Here is an 18,513-nt window from a genome sequence, read left to right as displayed (position 1 = left end):
GCGCTAACTTTTCTTTGAAAAAGTACTCAAAAAGGACCTAAATCGATATAGATAGCTCACAATTTTAAAAAGTTGCATATAGTCATCTTCTTCTTCAGCAAAGTATCGAGGCTTTTTATGGATTTTTACTCTAACTTTCCTATATTTGCGCAAAGGACATTATTTAATTCAACTTAAACATGCCTAGTAGATTATTATGTTGTTGGTTTTTTATGCAGTCTAAACTTTGTTACATCTATATTTTACGATTAACTTATATTTTATCTTGCCTTTTTGAGCTTTGTGTTCTGTGATGTCAAGCTACATAGTCTAAACATAAAAGAGGAAAACTACGCTAAACTTGCTTTGAAAAACTATTCAAAAACTACCTTTAACAAAGTAGCGAGGCTTTTCATGCACTTTTACTCTCTAACATACCTACATTTGCGCAAAGGATTTTATTTAATTCAATTTAAACATGCCTAGTAGATTATTATGTTGTTGGTTTTTTATGCAGCCTAACTTTAGTTTCATCTATATTATGTTTTAGGTTTATCATATATTTTATCTTTTCTTTTTGAGTTTTGAGTTTTGTGATGCCAAGCAACTTAAGCTAAACTTAAAAGTGGAATGCTACGCTAACCTTTCTTTGAAAATCTATTCATAAACTACCCTAGACAAAAGCTAGATTTAAAAGAGGAAAACTACACTATTTTTACTTTGAAAAAACTTTCGAAAACTACCTTAATCGATAGAGATAGCACACGATTTTAAAAAATTGCATATAGTCATCCACTACTTCTGCAGCAAAGTAGCGAGGCTCTTTATGCACTTTTTCTCACTAGTTTGCTTATATTTACGCAAAGGAATTCATTTAATTCAATCCAAACATATATAGAAGATTATTATGTTACGATTTTTTTTTTCTTTTATGCAGCCTAACATTTATTTCACCTACATTTTATTTTACGATTAACTTTTATATTACCTTTCCTTTTAGTGTTTTGTGTTTTGTGATGTCAAGCTACATAAGCCAAACTTTAAAGAGGAAAACTACGCTAAGCTTTCTTTGAAAAACTATTCAAAAACTACCTTAAACAAAGTAGCGAGGCTTTTTATGCACTTTTACTCTCTAACATACCTACATTTGTGCATAGGGTTTTATTAGATTCTAGTAGGTTATTACGTTGTTGTTTTTTTATGCAGTCTAACTTTAGCTTCATCTATATTTTATTTTACGTTTATCTTATATTTTATTTTGTCTTTTTGAATTTTGTGTTTTGTGATGTCAAGCTACATAAGCTAAACTTAAAAGAGGAAAGCTACGCTAACCTTTCTTTGAAAAGCTGTTCAAAAACTACCTTAGACATAATCTAGATTTAAAAGAGAAAGACTACGCTATTTTTGCTTTGAAAAATCTTTCGAAAACTACCTTAATCGATAGAGATAGCACAGGATTTTAAAAAGTTGTATCTAGTCATCCACTTCTTTCACAGCAAAGTAGCGAGGCTTTCTATGCGCTTTTACTCTCTAACATACCTATTTTTGCGCAAAGGATTTTATTTAATTCAATTTAAACATGCCTAGTAGATTATTATGTTGTTGGTTTTTTATGCTGCCTAACTTTAGCTACATCTATTTTTCATTTTACGTTTGTCTTATATTTTATTTTATCTTTTTGTGTTCTGTGATGTCAAGCTACATAAGCTAATGTTAAAAGAGGAAAGCTGCGCTAACCTTTCTTTGAAAAACTATTCGAAATCTATTTTTGAGATAATCTAGATTTAAAAGAGGAACACTACGCTAATTTTGCTTTGAAAAAACTCTCGAAAACTACCTTATTCAATAGAGATAGCACACAAATTTAAAAAATTGTATCTACTCATCCACTTCTTCTTTTTATGGATTTTTACTCTCTTATTTACCCAAATTTGCGCAAAGGACTTTACTTAATTCAACTTAAACATGTCTAGTAGATTATTAAGTTGTTTGTTTTTTATGCAGCCTAACTTTAGTTTCATTTATATTTTATTTTACGTTTATCTGATACTTTATCTTGTCTTTTTGTGTGTTGTTTTGTCAAGCTACATAAGCTAAACTTAAAAGTGGAAAAGTACGCTAACCTTTCTTTGAAAATCTATTCAAAAACTGCCTTAGACATAAGCTAGATTTAAAAGAGGAAGACTACGCTATTTATGCTTTTAAAAAACTTTCGAAAAATACCTTAATCCATTGAGGTAGTGCACGAATTTACAAAGTTGTATCTAGTCATCCACTTCTTCTATAGCAAAGTAGCGAGGCTTTTTATGCACTTTTGCGTTCTAATTTATCTCTGTTTACGCATATGGTTTTTGTTTATTTCTATGTAATGATATACAAAAGAGTATTTTGTTAAAGATTATGCTGCAGGAGCTGCGTAAAAAAACTCTGGCGACCTTTCCTTAAGAAAAAAGCAACTGAAAGACATGTGCGCCTTAGAAAATTCAAATCGCGATTCACCAAATTAAAAGACGAAAAGAACGACCTTTAAAAGCTCTCACTAGACATTTGTGTTTATGATAGGCAATGCAGTTTTTGATTTTATGCAGCCTAACATTTGTTTCATCTATATCTTATTTTACGTTTATCTTATACTTTATCTTGCCTTTTTGAGTTTAGTATTTTGTGATGTCATGCTAAATAAACTATACTTTGCTAATTTTTATTTGAAAAAATATTCAAAAACTACCTGAATTATAAGCTAGATCTAAAGGAGGAAAACTACGCTAACTTTTCTTTAAAAAAAATATTTAAAAACTACCTTAAACATAAGCTATATCCAAAAGAGGAAAACTATGCTAACTTTTCTTTAAAAAAATATTTAAAAACTACCTTAAACATAAGCTAGATCTAAAAGAGGAAAACTACGCTAACTTTTCTTTGAAAAAATACTCAAAAACTACCTTAAACATAAGCTAGATCTAAAAGAGGAAAACTACGCTAACTTTTCTTTGAAAAAATACTCAAAAACTACCTTAAACATAAGCTAGATCTAAAAGAGGAAAACTACGCTAACAATTCTTTGAAAAAATATTCGAAAACTACCTTTAAACATGATTTAGATTTAATAGATGAAAACTACGCTAACATTTCTTTGAAAAAACATTCAAAAACTACCTTTAAACATGATTTAAATTTAATAGATGAAAACTACGCTAACATTTCTTTGAAAAAACATTCAAAAACTACCTTTAAACATGATTTAAATTTAAAAAAGGAAAACTACGCTAACATTTCTTTGAAAAAATATTCAAAAAGTACCTTAATCGAAAGAGATAGCACACGAAATTAAAAAGTTGCATTTAGTCATCCGTTTCTTCTTCATCAAAGTAGCGAGGCGTTTATGCACTTTTTATTCTCTAAGTTATCTCTACTTACGCAAATGGCTTTTGTTTATTTCAATGTAAAACTTTTCAAAAGAGTATTTTGTTAAAGATTATGCTGCAGGGGCTGTGTAAGAAAACTCTGGTGACCTTTCTTTAAGAAAAAGCAACTAAAGTAGATGTGCGCCTAAGAAAATCCAAATTGCGATTCACTAAATTAAAAGACATATACAACAAACTTTAAAAGTGAAACTATTTTTACAAGCGTATTTGGTAAAGATGAAATGTTCTTATGACATTTTAACGTTACGAAAGGGATTTTCTTCTGTTCAAATATTTATTACAATTTAAAGTGTTAAATAATGTTACAGAAACGACCTAAAACGCCTGTTGTATTAATTTAAACGAACAAAATAGATAAAAAAAAAGAAAAACTATCATTAAAAAAAAAAAAGTAAAAAAAGAAAAGAAATAGAAGTTGAGGAAAAATAAAAATAAGAACTTCTAACAAAGAGCTCTTCTTTTTATTTTTCAGATTTTAGATGCTTAATTCCTTGAATGAAAAGTTGAACTGATGACTCACTACTAAGGTTGTTCCTAGCCTTCCGTTCTCAAACTAGGCCATTCTGAGAGGCTGTTTGATTAAGTACCGTTGATAGTAGTATCGCACGTAAGAGACTTCTAAAACTCTGATTATTATTAATTCCTGGAATGAAGAGATGACTTCATACTCACTAACGAGGTTGTTCTTAGCCATCCGTTCTTAAACTAAGCAAAACAGTGAAGTTGTTTGATTAAGTATCACAGTTTGCTGATTTGCACATGCACCATTGCCGAAACTGTGATGCTTGGTTCCTTGATTGGATTGAAGAAGCTCATCACCATGCATTTTACAAGCTGTCCGTTGTTATGTTTTGCAATTCAGTGGTTCTGTTTTGCAATTCATTTTCTGTTTGTTTAAGTATCATCGATGGTGGTGTCGTGCATGCAAACTTTCCGAAACTCTGATGCTTGTTTTTCTTGAATGGAGAGATGAGCTTATACTTTAGGTGACTTTTAAAACTGCAGTAATTAGTGCCTCGAATGGAAAAACGAACTCATTCATTACAGACCAAGGTTGTTCCTGGCCATCCGTTAACATATTAGGCAACAGTACAGCGAAGCTGTTTGTTTTACAAGCTTTTGTCGTTTCGAGAAATCACTACATTAAGCATTCGATGGTGATACACGACTGATGGCCAGGTTCTGATTTTCGAATGAAAAGAAGAGTCGCATCCGACCACCGGTCGGCTTTCGACGCAAAACAGCTGTACACACTCGTCCAACGATCCAGTGACTAACTGTTGCAACGAGAAAGTTAGCTTTATTTGTCGTGCAGATTGTCCGCTTTGACGTAAAATGCTAGAAATTTGCTGAACGCTCGGTTTGCGCCGCCCAAGAGTCATTCTGTTTCTGCGTTGCCAGCGTCTGTCGGCTAAATACAACTGTAGACTCCGCGCAAGCTTTTTCACCGCAAAAGTTGTACAGAGCCACACCGAAGGCTAAAATCGACTTTAAGGTCGAAGGTTAAAATCGACCCTAGAGGTTTGAAAACGACGTCACGAAATTTTCAAGACATCATCGAAGAAAATTACGGCGGCCAGATGCAACTCTTAGTACTAACTCTACTAATCTTAGTACGTTAAGCATTCCAGTCGAGAGATCAGACGTTTTTTCGTCACCTAAGAGACCGGCCGATGCGTTTGCGACGCTGCGGAAAGAAAGAAGATGGCAAACCACAGGGTTGTTACCGTAACAAACCTCCGTGAGTACCTCCATCTCGAGTGGCTTTTGAAGAAACGTTCGTTTTAAACTCAAAGGGATGGTTGTTAAAGCTCACAAACGCCTGGTTAACGATTTTCTAACGGCAGACACCGTGTTTACAATGGATACAGACCGATTAACTGAGCCCAAAGCGCAAGATCTATCAGAAAACTCCTCTAGGTCGATGCAACGAGACGACTAGACACGTGCGTCTAAAGGCATTTTACAATTGAAGGACGCCCCTCGTGGGCCCTTTAACCTTAACACTAAACTCCTGCTTGATATCCTCGTCCCCAGGTTTCCAAACCGTAACCCCAACCCCCTCTAATCCTAACCCCCTTACCCTCTAACTCTCCCCCCTCAAAAAAACAAAAAACATAAAAAAGCAAACAAAACGAAAAAAAAACTTGCTTCCCTCCTCACTTTTAGCTCTAGGATGCAACACCTTTTTGCCGCCCTCCGCTAGAAGGGAGTAGGGAGTAACGAAAGCTTGACATCAAAGTAGCGTTTCGTATGAGATTTGTTTGCCAAAATTTGAGCGTTTTTAAAAAAGCCAAGACTTCGTCAGAGGGGTTTCTTCTTTTCTCCTAAAGCTATCGATCGATTAAAAAGCTCAAAGCAAAGAAATTCAAAACAAAATACAAAAACGGGAAGTTTTAGTTTCTGCACCACAAGCCAAGCACTAGTTCAAACTGGAGATAATAAAAGGAAATCGAATGATCTCACTTCTCAAACCACTGAGCTGCCATTGGTCGGCAGTCTCTTGTTTGGAGACCATTGAGCTGCCATTGGTTGGCTGTTTAATCGTTGCGATTGGTCGGCAGTTTTATCGTTGGAGACCATTGAGAGATATAAAAGGAATTTTTTTTTTGAGCACAACATTAAACGTTAAATCGTTAGATGTTGTTATAAAGGCACCATTAGAATGCGATGTCCTCAAATATTTTCCTCGATATTTTAATAAGTAAACAAAAACAAAACTAAGTCTTGCAACTGGCGAAAACTTTCAATAAGCAAACAAAGCAACAACTTTCCTTTCGAGTTTTTTACATTTTAAACAAAAGACAAACAAAGAAAAAAAAAAAACAAACAAAAACAAAAACAAAAACAAAAAAACAAAACAAAAACAAAACAGAAAAGGGAGAATGAGTGAGTCGACTGATTTCGCTCAACTGTCTTAAACGAGAAGTCATAAACGTTTGCTTGTGCCAGCAAGTTGCAAATTAAGTTGTAAATGAACTGCACCGCAAAAGCTTAACCACAGTTTATTAAGCATATTAAGCCTTTGCTGACATGTTAAGACATTTTAAGCCTTTGCTATTATCATGAGGCTTTTGCTCCACGAGCCAAAAAAGTACGCTAGAGTTGACAAACTGCATCGCGGTCGAAAAGTGTAATTACGCCAACACTTTTATCCGTTTTAAGCATTTCGTTTTCGCACGAACAACAATTAAAGCAGCTCGTTGAGCTTAACGACGTTCGTATTTTTTTCGAAGCCAAAACTTCGGCTATAAGTAGAATGAAGAGGCACTTCGAAAAACAACAAAGCTGTTCGCAGTCGATAGCAACGAGCGACAACATCTCTGCGAGTCTGGCATCAAGGTAAACAGTTTTTTTTTACATTTTCATTTGTAAGTGCCACTTTTGTGTACATTATGTATTCAAAAATTTCTTGCTGACGCTAGATTTTTCGTTTTCAATGAACAACAGTTGCAACCTCTAGTCGTTTGCTAAAACAGCTTGCTAGGACAACCAAATCAATCATATGTTGTGAAAATTTCTTTTTGTTCAACTGACTAAGGAAGATCGAGCGAACGCTTTTTTTTTTATAACTTGTTTGTATCATATTGCTATTAAGAAAACAGCGTTGTGTATACTAAACGTGACATAATTGGCAATTATCCGTAACTAAAAATAAGATAGAAATTACAAACTTGATACCATATTTTAATTACTCTAACAAAACTAGACGTCATCGCGTGAGAAAATAAATGTTCATAACACATAACCTATTTTTTTGTTTTTTTTTTCTTCTCTTTTTTCCTTTTAATCTCTTTTCTTTCGTCCAAAAAGCGTTTTGATTTTTGCCTCGCCACAAGCGATGAAATCGATAAAAAAACCTGCTCGGACATTCTCAATTCTCAACAACAAAAGCAATCAAAGTTCTAGCTCTCGAGCACGTGCGCCGACAGGTTGATGAAACCGTTCAAATATGCTCGATCGCTAGAATTTAAAGAAAGAAACAAGCCAGAAACAAACCAAAATAAAAAAAACAAAAACAAAAATGGACATCTTTAGAACGCTTAAATTTTATAAAATATTTTCCTCTGCGTTTTTAACCAGCTAAACTGTCGTAAAGTTTTTTCGGTGCAGTTCATTTAAAAAACTTAGTTTTCAACTTTTAAACGTTTTAGACTTCTCGTTTAAGGCAGTCGAAAGAAATGAGTCGACTCACTCTCTCTCTCCCTATTCGGTTTTGTTTTTGTTTATTTGTTTTTGTTTTTTCTTCGTTTGCCTTCGTTTGCCTTTGTTTGCTTTTGGAAAAGTTGTCGCCATGCGAGACTTAGTTTTTTTTTTTTTTTGCTCAAATTGAGCACAAGTGAGTTTCTAGTCTTGAAAGTGTGCAAAGTGTGGGCCAATCTGGTGGCTGGAGTGATGACACGTGAATGCTGGAAATTCCAGACTTTGAGCGGATTCAGCGTACATAGAAAGAAAATGTAGCATTCACGTGGGTCTCTCCTAAGCGTGCCATTGGTCGGTCTGCTGTCCTTAAGTACCCCCCTCCCCCCCCTCAACGTCACGTTTGCTCAACTTTCTCGGTCTTTGGCGCCCAGAGAAAGCTTGAGGAAGGATAAAAAATGGCGAGGTTTCGGTACTGCGTTTTCTGTTTTTCTTATTTGTTTTTGTTTGTTTGCTTGTTTGTTTGTTTGTTTGTTTGTTAATTTTTTTAATTTTTTTTTTTTTGTTTGTTTGTTTCGTTCGTTTGTTTGTTTGTTTGTTTCGTTTGCTTCGTTTGTTTTGTGATGTTTTGTTTTCCCTTCTTGATGGCACAAAACAGAAGCAAACAAGACTTTCGGTTATATTCGGTTATATTCGGTTCAATAAAAGTTTGTTGGTTTCTGCACAACAACAACAACAACCACAACAACAAAAGTCCCTCTGTCCCTCAAAAGCAGTTTCTCCTCTGTCCTAAAGAAGAGCCTCTTTGTAATCGATCTTGTCTGAATGCAGCTCTCCTTTTGCCTACAGGTTTTTATTCCAACCCTTTTGTTGTTGTTAGTGCCATGTTGTTGTTATTGTTATACTCTGTAAAAGCAGTTGTTGCTGTTGTACTTGTTTGTTGTTTCTAAAGACACTGTTGTTGCTGCTGTTAGCGCTGTTAGTAATCACCCACTTGGCTTGTATTTTTGTTTCTTGTTTTTGTTTTTTGTTTTATTTATAAACACTCTCTGAGTAAGTGATGCTGTTGCTGTTGTTGTTGTTACAGTTGCAATGAGTGTTTGTTAATGTTCCCCCACTTGGCTTGTACTTTTGTTTTCTGTTTTGTTTTGTTTTTTTTTTGTTTTTGTTTTTTTTTTCTCAACACTCTCTGAGTAAGTGATGCTGTTGCTGTAGTCGTTGTTATAGTTGCAATGAGTGTTTGTTAATGTTCACCAACTTGGCTTGTTTATAATCTATTTTATTTTATCAACACTCTCTGAGTCAGTGATGGTGTTGCTGTTGCTGTTGTCGTTATTATGCTTGCAATGGGAGTTGTTACTGTTCACCCACTTTGCTTGTTTTGTTTTTATTTCTTTATTTTATCAACACCCTTTGAGCCAGTGATGCTGTTGCTGTTGTTGTTGTTATAGTTGCAATGAGTGTTGTTAATGTTCACCCACTTTGCTTGTGTTTTTGTTTTTGTTTATCAACACCCTTTGTGTCAGTGATGCTGTTGCTGTTGTTCTTATTACAGTTGCAATGAGTGTTTGTTAATGTTCACCAACTTGGCTTGTTTATAATCTATTTTGTTTTATCAACACTCTCTGAGTCAGTGATGCTGATGCTGTTGTTGTTATTGTGCTTGCAATAAGTGTTGCTAATGTTCACCCACTTTGCTTGTTTTGTTTGTGCTTTTGTTTTTGTTTATCAACACCCTTTGAGTCACTGATGCTGTTGCTGTTGGTGTTATTATAGTTGCAATGAGTGTTAATGTTCACCCACTTTGCTTGCTTTGTTTGTTTGTTGCTTTTTTTTTTTATCAACACCCTGCGAGTTAGTGATGCTGTTGCTGCTTTTGTCATTTTACTTGTATTTATAGTTGTTACTGTTCAGCCACTTTGCTTGTTTTTTAATCTGTTTTATTTTATCACCACTCTCTGAGTCAGTGATGATGTTGCTGATGCTGTTGTTGTTATTTTACTTGCAATGATAGCTGTTACTGTTCAGCCACTTTGCTTGTTTTGTTTGTTTGTTTGTTTGTTTTTTTTATCAATATCCTCTGAGTAAGTGATGCTGTTGCTGTTGTTGTTGTTATAGTTGCAATGAGTGTTTGTTAATGTTCCCCCCCTTGGCTTGTACTTCTGTTTTCTGTTTTGTTTTGTTTTTGTTTTTTTTGTTGTTTTTTTTCTCAACACTCTCTGAGTAAGTGATGCTGTTGCTGTAGTCGTTGTTATAGTTGCAATGAGTGTTTGTTAATGTTCACAAACTTGGCATGTTTATAATCTATTTTATTTTATCAACACTCTCTGAGTCAGTGATGCTGATGCTGTTGTTGTTATTATGCTTGCAATAAGTGTTGTTAATGTTCACCCACTCTGCTTGTTTTGTTTGTGCCTTTGTTTTTGTTTATCAACACCCTTTGAGTCACTGATGCTGTTGCTGTTGGTGTTATTATAGTTGCAATGAGTGTTAATGTTCACCCACTTTGCTTGCTTTATTTGTTTGTTGCTTTTTTTTTTATCAACACCCTGCGAGTTAGTGATGCTGTTGCTGCTTTTGTCATTTTACTTGTATTTATAGTTGTTACTGTTTAGCCACTTTGCTTGTTTTTTAATCTGTTTTATTTTATCACCACTCTCTGAGTCAGTGATGATGTTGCTGATGCTGTTGTTGTTATTTTACTTGCAATGATAGCTGTTACTGTTCAGCCACTTTGCTTGTTTTTTTTTTGTTTTTGTTTTGTTTGTTTGTTTGTTTGTTTTTTTATATATCCTCTGAGTTAGTGATGCTGTTGTTGTTATTATGCTTTCAATGAGAGCTGTTACTGTTCACCCACTTTGTTTGTTTATAATCTGTTTTATTTTATCAACACTCTCTGAGTCAGTGATGCTGATGCTGATGCTGTTGTTGTTATTATGCTTGCAGTGAGAGTTGTTACTGTTCACCCACTTTGCTTGCTTATTGTCTATTTTATTTTGTCAACACTCTCTGAGTCAGTGATGCTGATGCTGATGCTGTTGTTGTTATTATGCTTGCAATGAGAGTTGTTACTGTTCACCCAATTTGCTTGTTTTGTTTTTTTATTTGTTTTTTTGTTTGTTTTTGTTTTGCTTGTTTTTTTTTATCAATACCCTCTGAGTCAGTGATGCTGTTGCTGTTGTTGTTGTTGTTGTTATAGTTGCAATGAGTGTTTGTTAATGTTCCCCCACTTGGCTTGTACTTTTGTTTTCTTTTTTGTTATGTCAACACTCTCTGAGTCAGTGATGCTGATGCTGTTGTTATTATGCTTGCAATGAGAGTTGTTACTGTTGTAGTTATGTCTGTCATTTGTCCTTGTTAGCAAGTTCTATTTGCCCTCTCTTGCCTTTTTTCAACACAGTTTCTTTCTTTGAGTCATATGGTTGCGAGATCCTCTCAAACTCCATCTCTTTATTTATTTGTTTCTTTTTTTTTTTTTTTTTTCTCATTCTCCTTCTCATAATAGCAATCACTGCTGCCACCATGCATGTAATGCTAGTTGCTCTCATTCTTTTTCATTTGCTAGTGGAAACTTTGTTTCTTCTTGTTGCTCTCTTTTCTTTCTTTTTTCTCTTTTGCAGAGGATTCGAAAAAACACAGCTCTTCCCTGCAGTTGTAAACATTCCAGGATTCCAGGATGCAGGCAGAAGAAAAACACTCTCACTAACTGTCTTCTTTTTTTTAGCATAAACCGTTGCAAACAAACACCTGAACATGTCTTCTTCACAAGAAAACAACACTGTTGTTGCCCCTTCTCCGAACTCTAAAGCGAAAAAAAAGAAAAGAAGGCAGTCACAAGAACAGAGAGACTTAAAGCTCAAAAACAAAGTCAGGGCCGCATTAGTTGCAGCGTGTGGCTCCGTAAACAGGGTTGTACCTTTCTATGGTACCAAGAAGAGGTACGCTGTTAGCTGTCCGATGCCTTTGTGCAAACATTCCTCCACAAGCATTAAAAGACACTTGACTAAAAAAGATCATTCTTGGACTTTGGATGAAGCTTCCATCTTTTACTCTGCAATGGTCAGGAAGTTTCAGCATGCTCGTCTCGAACGCAAGTCCGGCTGTCCAAAACCTTACCCCTGTTTGCAATGTTGGAAGTATTACGACCGACTGGACATACACTTGAAAGAGACTCATTTCTACGATTCCAAGACGATCAAACAAAAGATTGCAGAGGCAAAGCGATACGACAACGACAAGCTCTATGTCCCTCAATTTATTCGACCTGCCTTCTTTGGTATTAAGCCAGTAGCTGAACAAGCGTCTGCATCAGGCTCTGCATCCTCTGCTCCTGGGCCTTCCTCCTCTTTTTCTTCTCCGGTTCTTTCCTCTGATCCTCTTTTAAGCTTGCCCTCATCAGTTGCTGGTTCGTCCGAGGCTCCTTCTGCAAACCACTGCACCTCTGTAGAAAACAAAGAGCTGAACACCGAATCCGTCCTAGACTCTGATTTTAATTCCTTAAAGCACTTGGTTTCCAACTCCTCCGTCTTGACAGAAGATAAGAGACTCTTGTTTCAGCTGGACAAAGATGCTTTTCACTTTTATTACCAGTCAGCAGATGAGCTCTTCAGAGATTTTGAAAAGTGGCTTGTGGTAGCCAACAACAACACTTTGTCACAAGCAAAGATCTACAAAAATGCAGTTGTTGAAATATTGACATGTTGTGACAGCACGCTGACGCTGCACCCGAACGCTCTCACCAATTCCAACGTTTTGGAGGATAGATACTTTTCCATGCACTTTAAAAACATTCAGCTCAATTCCAAGCTGAGTGAACTTGACCAAACAAAAGCCATGTCTTGTCACACGTTGTACAACCGCCTTGTCTACCTTTGTCTCCTGTTTCGTTTCAGTGAAGCCAGGAATGTCTATTTCGGACTTTCTCATGAGGCCATCCGACGTTTGCGCTGCAAGGTGGAGGAGTTACAAAAAGTGCTGAGGCCCTTTCGTTCTTTGAGGAGGAGCCTTGTGAAAAGCAAAAAATGCATCAACATCATCAATGTCAGTTTGCTGAACGAATATGGCAAGTCTGCATACGTAAGACAGTTAGTGGAATCGATTAGAAAGCCGTCTCTTACACCGACTAGAGACAATGCTGTGTCTCTACGAAACCATCTTCTGCTCTCTGTCACTGTAATTAACAGTTTAAGAAAATCTAACATTGCTCTTTTAAACATTAGAGACTACATGGCTGCTGAGAAGAGTGAGTGTGGATATTGCATTGTGCAAGAGCGCTACAAAACAGCATACAAGTACGGAGCCAAAAACATTCTAGTGCCGAACGACTTGAAAGTGTTGATCGATATTTATTTGCTGAGATACAGAGACCTTCTTGTCAACGACTCTCACTACATGGCTGCAGACACCAAGACTGTTTTGGAGTTGAGCGACTGCTACAGGCCCCTTTTTCCATCGATGAGACCCAACAAAGACGAATGTGTGACACTCGGTGCAACTAGAGTGCCTGTTTACCAGATGGGTTCCTCTGCTATCTCCTCTTGCCTGACGTCCTGCTTCAGAAAAAGCCAAGTAAACATTCCCATGAAGCGTCTTACTCCCACTTGCATTCGCGGTTCGATAGCCACTTACTTTGCCAACAACAGCAAAGAAGATCGCGAGCGGTTTGCTACACTCTACATGAAGCACAGCAGGAACACAATGGATAGCTTTTATGTGTCCCAGTGGAACGCTGCAGAGGAGTTGCGCTTTGCCCTGGGCATCGGACAGTCCTTCGGAGTCATAGAGTCTTTGACTGTTGAAAAGTCTGAGAGACCACCAAAGAAGGAGAAGGATGTGATGGACTGGCTCCAAACTAATGCAGAGGAGTACGGTTTTCATGAGGTTGAGGACATCTTTGAGGAAGATTTAGACTCCGGTTCTGACTCTGAAGAATGTGCTGCTACTTTCAGCTGTACCACAGTGGTTCCGTTTTCTCCAGCTGTAGAAAACAATGTTCCTTTAGAGGATAGCAACGACCATGCCGTAGATTTCTTGTGTGAACCTACCTCAACTCCTGTTTCGTCTGTTCCATCTGAACAAACAATCGCTGGTCCAGTTCTTGAACTATCCCCTGCTCTTGCACAACTAGTTCCTAACGAACAAGCTGTTTGTATGGATGTAGATCAGACTCTAGCTGTTCCTGTTGGCACAGCTTGTTCTCCTCTTGCATTAACATTATTTCCTGATGAACCGGATTTTATTGAACACCATGCAAAACTTTCTCCAGTTTACTTTAATGAGCAAGTGGTTGCCAAACCTGTTTCTGCTTCTCCTTCTCAGCAAGTCGCTTTCTGTCCTTCAAAAGAGGTCTTTTCTGTTCCTCTGACTCCTAGCCTTGTTGCTTTTCAGCAAACATTGGCCAAACCCAGTTTGTTTCTTTCATCTGATCCAGTTTCAGCTGTTCCTGTCCAACAGGCTGGTACTGTTCTTGCAAAGCAGCTCTCACCTTATGCTGTTCAATCTGTTGGTAGCCTATTTAGCCAAAGTCTTGCCTCTACATCCAGAGGTAAATTCTTTTTGATTTTTGATTTTTGATTTTTATGCAAATCTCAACACGCTTTCAAAAAATGAAAATGCCCAAATCAACTCCTTGCCCTATTGTTATTGTTAGAGCTGTAAAAAAAACAAAACAAAACAAAAAAACAACACAGAAGTGTGTATGTATTTGTTGCAGGACTAATTCTGTGATTGCTTAAATGTTTATACAAGTGAATGATACTAAAACTGATTATGTTTTAGAAGTAAAAGATCCAAGAAGAAAAAAAATCAAGTTGGAAATGCCATCTTTCACTCAAGAACTCATCGGTAATGTAAAACCTAATTTATACAAAGATATATAAACACAAACCTCTTCTTGCACAATTTCAGATGGTTAACTGTTAACAAAAACTAGCCATCATTGCTAAGTGCACTTTTAGAAAGTTGTGTCTACCCGATTTCTAATGATGAAGTTAGAAACATCACCGTTAGAAATCATGCACAGCTTGTTATCATCTCTAACACTTAGAAACTGTTGATGGTTTTTATGAATTAGAAAAATGAACATGGTTTTATTTTATTTCAGGATCAACTCAGCCAAGAACAAAGGAAAACAAAGCAGAAGTTAGCCAATGCCATTTAGGTAATCTTTCAAAAACCAGTTATTGCTATCAGTGCAAACAATAAGGTCAACAAAAAAAAAATAAATAAAAAAACAGAATAAATCTTGTCTTACTTCAGAACCAAATGAATATTTGATTTAATCACTTTGTGTTATGACTTGAGTTTGTAAAATTTTAGATGAAATAGTTGAAGAGCTGAATGCTTGCCCTGGCCACAACGAATGGTTCAACACCAGAAGTTTTCCACGATGTGCAGCTTTGGTGTTGGCATACATCTTGCAAGACGTGTTTACAGATGTAAGCTCAAGTTGCTCGTACAAAGATTACCTTGGCATCTTGGCAAATCATAGCAGTGACAAGCTCATTCATGTCTTGCAAAAGTACTCCTACCAAAGCCATATTAAAGACAAAATTAAAAACATGAAGCTAAAAATTCAAAAAGAGGGTAGTTTAGAAAAGTTTGTTCAATATGGCAATATCGTGAAACCATTTATGTAGTTTAGATAAGTTTGTTCAGTTTGGCAATAAAGATGGGCCTTTTGTGTAGTTTGTTTTATCTATGCTTTTGCAAATATTTTTATCTGTTTCGCTAAAGACATAATAAACAAGAAGTTCTGTTAAACTGTTCTCACATTTCTTATTTAAAGATAGTTCAAACTTTTTTTTATCTTTAAAAAAAAAAAAAGAAGTCGTTTTGTTATTCTGTGAAAACTTTTAATAGAGTTGCATTTAGAATTACTTCTGATGTTTTTAAGAGTTTGTTAAAAAGCAAAATAATATTTCCTGTGATGTTAAACTGCATAAGTGAAATTTAAAAAAGGAAAACTGCTCCAACCATTTTTCGGAAAAAGAAATCAAAAAGTTCCTTATTTTAAAAGATCTAGACATCCATTTCTTCTTCAGCAAAATAGCGAGGCTTTTTTATGAACTCTTACTCTCTATTTTTTCATATCTTTACACAAAGGATTTTGTTTAGATCAATGTAAACATACATAGAAGTATATTATGTTTTTTTTTTTTTTTTTTTTGTTTTTATGCAGTCTAACTTTTGTTTCACTTCTATTTTATTTTACGTTTATCTTGTATTTTATCATGCCTTATTGGTTTTTGCGTTTTGTGATGTCAAGCTGCGTAAGCTAAACTTAAAAGGGGAAAACTACGCTAACTTTTCTTTGAAAAAATATTCAAGAAGTACCTTAAACGAAAGAGAAAGCACACGAATCTTGCCATCCAATTCTTCTTCTGCAAAGTAGCGAGGCTTTTTATGTACTTTTGCTCTCTAATTTATCTCTATTTACGCAAAGGGTTTTATTTCAATGTAAACACGTATAAAAGAATACTTTGTTAAAAATAATGTTAAAGGAGTTGCGTAAAAAAAAACGTCTGAATAAAGTTTCTTTACAAAAAAAACAACTAAGAAACAAGCGCGCCTAAGAAAAACCAGATCGCGATTCACTAAGTCAAAAAACGAAAGAAACAAAGTTTAAAAGGTCTTTCTAGACAACAAATTCTATTTTTGGCAATGCAGTTTTTGTATTTATGCAACCTAACTTTTGTTTGACTTCTATTTTATTTTACGTTTACCTTGTATTTTATCTTGCCTTTTTGTGTTTTGTGATGTCAAGCTACATAATCTAAACTTAAAAGAAGGAAACTAGGCTAACTTTTCTAGTAGAATATTATGTTGTTGGTTTTGTATGCAGCCTAACTTTAGTTTCATCTATATTTTATTTTGCGTTTATCTTATATTTTATCTTGTCTTTTTGAGTTTTGTATTTTGTGATGTCAAGCTACATAATTTAAACTTAAAAGAAGAAAACTAGGCTAACTTTTCTTTGAAAAATTGTTCAAAAACTACCTTACACCGATAGAGATAGCTCACGAATTTAAAAAGTTGCATCTATTCATCTTCTTCTTCAGCAAAGTAAAGCTTTTTATGCACTTTTACTCTCTAACTTACCTATATTTGCGTAAAGGATTTTATTTAATTCAATTTAAACATAACTAGTAGAATATTATGTTGTTGGTTTTGTATGCAGCCTAACTTTAGTTTCATCTATATTTTATTTTGCGTTTATCTTATATTTTATCTTGTCTTTTTGAGTTTTATATTTTGTGATGTCAAGCTACATAAGCTAAACTTTAAAGAGGAAATTTACGCTAACCTGTCTTTGAAAAACTATTCAAAAACTACCTTTAACAAAGTAGCGAGGCTTTTTATGCGCTTTTACTCTCTAACATACCTATTTTTGCGCAAAGGATTTTATTTAATTCAATTTAAACATGCCTAGTAGATTATTATGTTGTTGGTTTTTTATGCAGCCTAACTTTAGCTACATCTATTTTTCATTTTACGTTTGTCTTATATTTTATTTTATCTTTTTGTGTTCTGTGATGTCAAGCTACATAAGCTAATGTTAAAAGAGGAAAGCTGCGCTAACCTTTCTTTGAAAAACTATTCGAAATCTATTTTTGAGATAATCTAGATTTAAAAGAGGAACACTACGCTAATTTTGCTTTGAAAAAACTCTCGAAAACTAACTTATTCGATAGAGATAGCACACAAATTTAAAAAATTGTATCTACTCATCCACTTCTTCTACAGCAAAGTACTGAGGCTTTTTATGCACTTTTATTCTCTAACATACCTATATTTGCGCAAAGGATTTTATTTAACTCAATGTAAACATACATAGAAGAGTATTGTTACCCGTTTGTTTTATGCAGCCTAACTTTAGTTTCATCTATACATTATATTGCGTTTACCTTATATTTTATCTTGCCTTTGTTAGTTTTGTGTTTTGTTATGTCAAGCTTCATAATCTAATCTTAAAAGGGGAAAACTGCGCTAACTTTTCTTTGAAAAAGTACTCAAAAAGGACCTAAATCGATATAGATAGCTCACAATTTTAAAAAGTTGCATATAGTCATCTTCTTCTTCAGCAAAGTATCGAGGCTTTTTATGGATTTTTACTCTAACTTTCCTATATTTGCGCAAAGGACATTATTTAATTCAACTTAAACATGCCTAGTAGATTATTATGTTGTTGGTTTTTTATGCAGTCTAAACTTTGTTACATCTATATTTTACGATTAACTTATATTTTATCTTGCCTTTTTGAGCTTTGTGTTCTGTGATGTCAAGCTACATAGTCTAAACATAAAAGAGGAAAACTACGCTAAACTTGCTTTGAAAAACTATTCAAAAACTACCTTTAACAAAGTAGCGAGGCTTTTCATGCACTTTTACTCTCTAACATACCTACATTTGCGCAAAGGATTTTATTTAATTCAATTTAAACATGCCTAGTAGATTATTATGTTGTTGGTTTTTTATGCAGCCTAACTTTAGTTTCATCTATATTATGTTTTAGGTTTATCATATATTTTATCTTTTCTTTTTGAGTTTTGAGTTTTGTGATGCCAAGCAACTTAAGCTAAACTTAAAAGTGGAATGCTACGCTAACCTTTCTTTGAAAATCTATTCATAAACTACCCTAGACAAAAGCTAGATTTAAAAGAGGAAAACTACACTATTTTTACTTTGAAAAAACTTTCGAAAACTACCTTAATCGATAGAGATAGCACACGATTTTAAAAAATTGCATATAGTCATCCACTACTTCTGCAGCAAAGTAGCGAGGCTCTTTATGCACTTTTTCTCACTAGTTTGCTTATATTTACGCAAAGGAATTCATTTAATTCAATCCAAACATATATAGAAGATTATTATGTTACGATTTTTTTTTTCTTTTATGCAGCCTAACATTTATTTCACCTACATTTTATTTTACGATTAACTTTTATATTACCTTTCCTTTTATGTGTTT

At 34.7% G+C, this 18,513-nt stretch overlaps 1 protein-coding gene across 2 annotated transcripts; it reads left to right on the top strand.

Annotated features, from left to right (window-relative positions):
* The first annotated feature begins 7,940 nt into the window (after positions 1–7,940).
* LOC149892664 (uncharacterized) lies at positions 7,941–15,229 on the top strand. Of its 2 annotated transcripts, XM_090080029.1 has the most exons (5): positions 7,941–8,016; positions 11,269–14,088; positions 14,322–14,387; positions 14,647–14,703; positions 14,862–15,229. In XM_090080029.1, the coding sequence occupies exons 2-5, from the start codon at positions 11,298–11,300 to the stop codon at positions 15,179–15,181; spliced, it is 3,234 nt and encodes a 1,077-aa protein (XP_089936155.1). In that variant the 5' UTR covers positions 7,941–8,016; positions 11,269–11,297; the 3' UTR covers positions 15,182–15,229. The 2 variants fall into 2 exon arrangements, with proteins under 2 accessions (XP_089936155.1, XP_089936154.1); XM_090080028.1 differs by having other exon boundaries at positions 7,944–14,088.
* Positions 15,230–18,513: the final 3,284 nt, after the last annotated feature.

The sequence above is a fragment of the Hydra viridissima genome, unplaced genomic scaffold, assembly GCF_058129835.1.
Source record: "Hydra viridissima isolate aposymbiotic clone 2 unplaced genomic scaffold, HvirCarnegie_v1 scaffold_2, whole genome shotgun sequence".
Taxonomy (NCBI): Eukaryota; Metazoa; Cnidaria; class Hydrozoa; order Anthoathecata; family Hydridae; genus Hydra; species Hydra viridissima.
This window is presented reverse-complemented; position numbering and strand designations above follow the sequence as displayed.

Excerpts from the sequence above, each read along its gene's own strand:
- LOC149892664 (XM_090080029.1), top strand. The coding sequence starts at position 11,298 with ATGTCTTCTTCACAAGAAAACAACACTGTTGTTGCCCCTTCTCCGAAC. Across the intron at positions 14,388-14,646 it reads TTTCACTCAAGAACTCATCG|GATCAACTCAGCCAAGAACA; the intron begins GTAATGTAAAAC and ends ATTTTATTTCAG. Across the intron at positions 14,704-14,861 it reads AGTTAGCCAATGCCATTTAG|ATGAAATAGTTGAAGAGCTG; the intron begins GTAATCTTTCAA and ends GTAAAATTTTAG.